We start from the raw sequence: 7,500 nt of genomic DNA on the forward strand, positions 1-7,500 counted from the left end.
GTCCGATATTTTTCACTCATACTATTTCCATAATTACTAACACATTGAAAATAAAATGATGGGTACTTATGGATTGTAATCATACGCATCGTCGTCCGCTTTTCTAAACGACAGTAGTAGTCTTATATCGTCTCCGTTCATAATATTCTTTATCGATCTTACTATCTTCTCTATCTTATTCATCGTAAAATCTATCTTAGTCGTAACCATTCGCTTCCGCGTCAGCTCTCTTTCCTTTATCGCGCGCACCATTTAATAACCTGCGTCCGTTCGTAACCGGTACTATCTTTCTCTTTCTCTTTCTCTCTCTCTCTTTCTCTCTCTCTCTCTCTCTCTCTCTCTCTCCGGATATAATAAGTAGAGATAGAAAAATACAGAGAGAGAGAGAGAGAGAGAAAAAACCGAAGAAAAATATTAAAAGACAACCGACGGAGAATCTCAAGGATAATTACACGCTAACACGAGACGAGGCGCAGTTATTTTTTTTCTTCTTCTTCTTTCTTTTTTTTCGTTCCTTCTTTTTCTTGCTCGCGCGCGAAACGACAGAGCTCGTTCGGTAACGAATCATACGAAAACGTTTCTCTTTTAACCGAGGTTAAATTATTTACAAAGTTTCTCACATGTCCTGCAAGGACGTTTCAATAAGAATACGCAATAAGTTTCGTGATATATAATAACTGTTGAAAATGTCGTTTACTGAAAAAGATATTATTATAGGAATGTTAATAAGAATTATTATTATTATTAATTAAAAAATTATTTGGTAATTTCAATTGATACACATGAAACGATATACACATATATATATATATATACATATATATATGTGTGTAAATGTCTTTATACATAAATAGATATATACATACATATATAAATACATACGTACGTATATACAAAGAACGATGGGGGAAGAGAGGGATTCAAAAAAGAACCGTCAATGTGTCTCGTGTGTGAACGAAGTACTTACTACCGGCCGCTGACTAAACGCGAGCATGAATGAATCCGAGTAAGCGAGCCGCCGCGATTGAAGAAAGGAAACGGCCCTGTCTCTTTCGGCTGACGTCGGTCATGCTCGGCTACGTTCGGTCTCGAGCCGCCGCAATACGTCGCGCGCCTCGGGCTTCTCCACGGGAGAATTCATTCATAAAACTGGCGAAGAGCGAGTAACTGAATGGTGGGGGCTGCGAGTCAAGTGTGTTTCTCCCACCACTTTTCTCTCTCTCTCTCTCTCTCTCTCTCGGTTTCTCAACCGTTTTAACTTCTCTCTTTTTCTCCTTACTCAATGATGCCCTTCGTCTTATTAATTTTCCTCGTCCAATTGTATTTCAGAGGTATTTGATTTCTTCAATCATAATTGCATATGTATATATATATATATGTATATATATATATATATATAATTATTAAAATTTACGTTAAAAATTACATTTGCACATTATCATTTAATTTTATAATAACATATGATATATATGTAATAAGCAGAGAGAGAGAGAGAGAGAGAGAGAGAGAGAGAGAGAGAGAGAGAGAGAGAATATATAACTACATGTAAATATTTAATGACCAGAAAAGAAAACGTAAGCGCTTTCGAAAACATAAGCGAGGTAATTTATTAAAATCCTCGCATAATCGCGAACTTATTACTAGGTCTTCTTAGGAAAAAAAAATAATAAATAAATAAAAGAAAGAAAGGAAAGAAAGAAGGAAGGAAGAAAGGAAGGAAGCCGTCCGTTGCTCTCCACGTGCGTCTCCCTCGCATATGCATCTCTCTCTTTCTTTCTCTCTCTCTTTCTCTCTCTCTCTCTCTCTCTCTCTCTCTCTCTCTCTCTCTCCTTCTCTCGTTCTCTCCCTTCCACCCTCCTACCTACACATAAGACATACACACACACGTTTCTTTTTCTTGTCCCTTTGCTCGTGGTACTCCCACCCGTACGTCTTGAACGTCTCTCCTCCTTTCTCCTTCTCCCTCTTAAAAACCTCTCCCCTCCTTGGCGACGCTCGCACGCGCGCCGTACGCGCGCGCGTTCTCCTCTCTATCTTCTCGTAGCAGCCACGGTGCTTTGCTTCGCGAACGGACGAGCGTCTCCGACTCTTTTCCGTCTCTGTTTTATAAAGGCGACGCGGATCGCGACGTTGAATTAACCGAGATATATATATATATATATATATATATTCATATATATGTATATATATGTATATGTATATCGTAACGTTTCTGTGATACTCTTGTCTCGATTGGATAAAAAAGGAAGGACAAAAAATATCGTGACGAAGTCGAGAAGAACCGAATTCGTCCTCCCCACCCCTTGTCAGTGGTCATCATCATCATCGTCGTCGTCATCGTCGTTGTCGTCGTTGTCGTCGTTGTCGTCGTTGCTATCACTGTCGTTATCGCTGTGTACTTTGATGCGCGAGTGCGTGAGTGTGCATGAAAGTCCACCCCCACCCACCCCCTCGAATCCCCCTTCTTCTTCCACTTCCTCTTCTTCTTACTTCTTCGTCGTCTTCTTCGTCTCCTACGCGGATCGTCACGTTCACGCCGTATTTTAGGCGACGATTCATATTTTCGTCCACGCTAGCTCTCTCTCTCTCTCTCTCTCTCTCTCTCTCTCTCTCTGTCCTTCTTCCTCTTTCTCAGTGGCCTATTGCGCAAGCAGGTAGTCGGAAATAGCACCGTAGCTCGCGGTTATGAATTGATAGCAAACACATGCTGGACACGACTGTGAGCTTCTCTAACTTCGCTATCACCTTCTTCTTCTTCATCTTTTCGTCATCTTCGTCATCGTCGTCATTTTAAAAGACACTATCCAGTCGTGGAGAACGTTAGTCGTCATCGTACGATATTCTCTTTTTCTTCTTCTTTTTTTTCTTCTTCTTCCTCTTCCTCTTCCTATTCTTCTAAAATGATATAATTCTCTAAGTTTTATATACTTTCAATCTCTTTCGTACGAGAATGCGTCTTCTTCTTCTCGAGTTTCGTCGTAATCGTTATCGTGGTGGAGTCAAACCGTTCGTCGTTGTTCTCGTCGAAGGTGACTTTTTGCGAAGGAAGGTCTCGTCGCGGGGCAGCTCTGAACGACTGCCGACCGCGCACGTGCACCGCCATCATCGATATTCGGCCTAATGACAGTATCTCGGGGTTCGTGCATGTTCGCCGATTATACGAGGACGACGGCACACATGTACGTGGACTACGCTACTACGGACGCATACGTCGGAATGGGAATCAAGGCCATGAAGTCGTATGGCAGGCCGAGAGGTACGTTCTCTATATAACTGCGCCTAAATCGAACTTTCGTGCGTAAATATATTTATATATATACACACATATATATATATATTTATTTATATATTTATGTGTGTATGCTTGTATATATATGTATATATATATATATATATATATATATATATATATATATATGTGTGCAAGTTTACGCATTTACCCGTTGGAAAACTAAAACGCGCGTATATACGTGGGCGCGTATATAACGCGAAATATTTCTCAATTTAAATCGACCGTGTCGATTTCATTTTGACGTTTAATCGTTCCTAAACAACTACACCTCTTTCCATTTCCCTTACTTTACTGAATTCCCTCGTAATACGTTTCGCCCTCTAAATGTTTTTAACTCTGACTTTGACATTGGATACGGTGCAATCGTTTCTACTTGCTGCAGATTAACCCGACGAGAAAATACGTTAATACGTACGTACGTACGTACGTACGTACTTACATACATACATACATATATACATACATACATACATACATATATATGTGTGTGTACATATATATATATATGTGTATGTACATATATATATATATATATGTACACATGAACGTGAGTACGTGCTGACAGCTCGGCAGAGAGATGTCAATGACGCCACGCTATTACTACTATTACTACTACCAACCGTTTCCTGTACCAAAGAGAGAGAGAGAGAGACGCTTCCATAAGTAGAGTATACCTCTACTCTCACAAACTCATCCGCGAACTCTCCGAGATTCCCCAGCACACCGATCGAGCGATCGAGCACCGAAGCTTCCTGCCAACCGGTTTGAGGGAATGGCTCGATCCGTTTTCTTCGTACATAGATATTGCGGTCGAAGACGGAATCCGAGCGCCAACTCGATTCCTTCCTCTTACTCGACTCGAGTAAACCTTAACTTTCCAACTTATACTATTCTATCATTCTCTTTTTCTCTCTCTTTCTCTCTCTCTCTCTCTCTTTCAATACTACATTGCTATCGTATTTCTTAAAAATTAAAATCGCGAATATCTTTCATTCCTACTCTTCCTTCCTTCCCCCTCCATCCAACAAAACAATTAACAATTCGAGATATATATATTTTTTTTATTTAAATTTACATTTAATTTTGTTAACAATTGGATAAATATTATTCCCCTTGATTCAAGTATCATAAACCGTATAAAAATCTCTGATGATCTATTATAGAAAATTGAATTTTCTTAATATATTTATACGTTCATCTATTTCGTATAGAAAAATATACCGAAATAGGAACGTAAAAATGTCTCTCTCTCTTTCTCTCTCTCTTTCTCTGTCTCTCTTTCTTGTTCGTGGCGAAACGATAAACGATGCGATTCGTCGTAATCGCATACTTTATCTGGCACGCTGAGAGTAACGGCTAATCAGCCATGGCACGATAATTGGCCTACGGTCCAACGGCAATATCGTTGAATGAGAGAGAGAGAAAGAGAGAGAGAGAGAGAGAGAGAGAGAGAGAGAGAGAGAGAGACTTACGTCGTTGAACAGACGACGATGACGACTACGACGACGACGACGACGACGACGACGATGATGAACCAATGCAAGTCGCTGCTAACGTTCGTATTGGTAGCACCACCTCAGGAAGTCGGCATGCCGTGCACCATTCCATTATCATCGAACACACTCCGTTTCTAAAGCGTATCTCGGCGAAACACGCGGTTTCTTGATAATCACCGGCCAACAATGGCGCTACCACTTGTTGCCGCTCAAGCTTATCGCCACGGCCGACTCCTCCTATCGCCTAAAGCCTCACCCTTTACCCTCCTCCTTCCCTTTCTTTCTCTCTCTTTCTCTTTTTCTCTTTTAATGTATTACTTCGAAGAGAGGATCACGAGAGAGAGAGAGAGAGAGAGAGAGAGAGAGAGAGAGAGAGAGAGAGAGAGAAAAGAAAGGAAAAAAAAAGACAAACTTGTTCTTCTCTTAAATTGGATTTATTTCTATATTCCGGATATTGGTATACTATTTCGTATGTAAATATATTTACATATATATGTATTTTACGTTTATGTATATTTATATATGTACTCCAATCTATTCTAGTACTCTAATCAATAATACATATTTTACGTTCACGTTATAAAATAAATCAAAATATCTTTGTTTTACTATTCCTGTCTATTTCTCTCTCTATTTCTCTTTCTTTTTCTCTCTCTCTCTCTCTCTCTCTCTCTCTCTCTCTCTTTATATCTATCATTTTTTAAAAATTAATATTCTCAGATAACTACTTGTCACTATTAATTTTCTTCAATTATTCTTACTAAGAAGGGAAGTCCTTGGATGTTAAGTTCTCTTTGCTCGGTTGCTTTCTTATCTCAGGAAAGCATGTGGTTTTTCTTGATAGTCGCTAACGCGTCGTTATCGGCTCGACCTGTGGCAAAAACTTCTACTCCTCCTTCTTTTTCTCCTCCTCCTCCTCATTCTCTTCTTTCTTATTCTCCCTCCGAAGTACTTCCTATCTGCCCTTAAAGCTTAAAACAGACGATCTCTATTGTACCATGTACATATAATGATATATCTAATAATATTTCTTAATATTTTTCGATTTTCTTTTCCCTTGGTCTTTCATTTTTTTTTTTTTTTCATTCAAACTTGACAAATAAAAACAACAACAACAATAACAATAACAAAAAGAAAATATATATATATATATATAATATCATTACTATCTGACAAAATTTTCTTCATTAATTTCTTTAATAAATTTTCTTGGAAGGAAAAAAAGGATGGAAAAAAGGAAAATCTCGTCCTTTGGTTATGAAAAGAAAAGAAAAAAAATTACTTTTTCGTATTGCAAAACTATTTAAATATCGTTCGTGAATAAGATAAGTACCCTATCCATCTGAATTCTGTTTAACGAATGAAGACGGACCTTTTACGGTAATCGCCGAACGATGCAACAGGTGTACAAATACGTTCCCTAACAACAAGCGGACCTGCTTGAACGCGGGGTGCAAGGTAAGCCGCCACACAGTAGGGCGCTTTGCACCGTGCACGGCTTCTTAATGCACACGCAACGAGCTCAAGTGCCCGAGCGCAAATCGCTCTTACAAGTGGATCGCTTTTAAAACGTTACCTCGAATTCCTACAACTCGTTTCGTGAAGAAAGAGAGAGAAATTATATATATATATATATATATATATATATATATATCTTCTGTTCGAATGGATATAGAAAATATATTACTTCGAAACTATCTACCATCTAATGTTTGAAAATATTTTCTTCAAAATATCTTCTTTTTTATTTTCATTTTATATATATATATATATATATATATATATATATATATATTAAAAATAATCAAGTTAATATATATATTTAATTACAAAAATAAAACTAAAGTGCATTAAATTTTTATTTCAAAAGTAAAAAAAAGAAATATATTAAATTACAATTATATTATTTTATTAATATATTTATATTAAATTCTTGTTTTTATTTATTTATTTTTTTTTTATTTGTGTTTCAAATATAATATAATTGAATATTATCAATATATATTTAAATTAACTTTGTATTATAAAAAAAAAAAGAAATAATATATAATCAATTATTAAATAACATTGTTGATTTTCTACATATTTATACCTATATAAATAACATATTAAAATAATTCAATATATTTATTAGGATAAGGGGGAGAAAAGAAAAAGAAGTGAGAGAGAGAGAGGGTGGGGTGGACGGGGGGGGGAGGGGAAAAAAATAAAAAGGAAAAAAGGTAAAGGCGCAGTCAGAATTAAGAAAAACTTCCAAAAACATTTTGATGCAAGGACTAGCAGCTCGTTCGCGACAGCTGCAGCAGCAGCGTTCGTTTGGCTGCTGTGAGTTTATAGAGAAAGAGGAGAATAAGAGTAGAAAGAAAGAGAGAAGACGATGATGGTGGCACGTGTCCTACGTCCGTTAAGCTTGTCGAGGGGTAGGAACCCACTTTAACTGTTGAAAGAAAATGAACGGTGCGCCCTTTTGCCTGACTAACGATGCGGTTATTCCGTTGTCTTCTTATCCGCCAATAAGATTACTCGTTACTCATACATTTACTACATACCAGACAATTTATACGATAGTCGAGATAATATACTTTTTTTAACGATACATTTTAATGTTTTAGTATGTTGTATATAATAATAAAGTAGTAGAGATATGATAAGAATGAATAATACGACGTATATCTACATTTGAAAATAACATTTACATTTATTGTTACTATT

At 37.1% G+C, this 7,500-nt stretch overlaps 1 protein-coding gene and 1 long non-coding RNA gene across 12 annotated transcripts in view; one reads left to right on the plus strand and one right to left on the minus strand.

Moving 5' to 3' along the window:
• The window catches only part of pnt (ETS transcription factor pointed), an 89,917-nt gene that overhangs the window by 52,610 nt on the left and 29,807 nt on the right, over window positions 1–7,500 (plus strand). Inside the window, exon 1 of one of the 11 annotated variants that reach the window (XM_035867756.2) lies at window positions 2,169–3,256. The exons of the other annotated variants lie outside the window; for them this stretch is intronic. Within the exon in view, the coding sequence (XP_035723649.1) occupies window positions 3,121–3,256 (136 nt within the window). The 5' untranslated portion in view covers window positions 2,169–3,120. Of the gene's footprint in view, window positions 1–2,168; window positions 3,257–7,500 lie in introns of those variants that run through there. 11 annotated transcript variants of the gene reach the window in all.
• Window positions 5,242–7,500, minus strand: part of LOC118442327 (uncharacterized) — a 7,894-nt gene continuing 5,635 nt past the window's right edge. The window contains exon 3 of the long non-coding RNA XR_014983061.1: window positions 5,242–5,759. This is a non-coding gene — a long non-coding RNA (uncharacterized LOC118442327). The remainder of the gene's footprint in view (window positions 5,760–7,500) is intronic.

The sequence above is a fragment of the Vespa mandarinia genome, chromosome 16 (assembly GCF_050613455.1).
Source record: "Vespa mandarinia isolate Hongniang chromosome 16, ASM5061345v1, whole genome shotgun sequence".
NCBI lineage: Eukaryota > Metazoa > Arthropoda > Insecta > Hymenoptera > Vespidae > Vespa > Vespa mandarinia.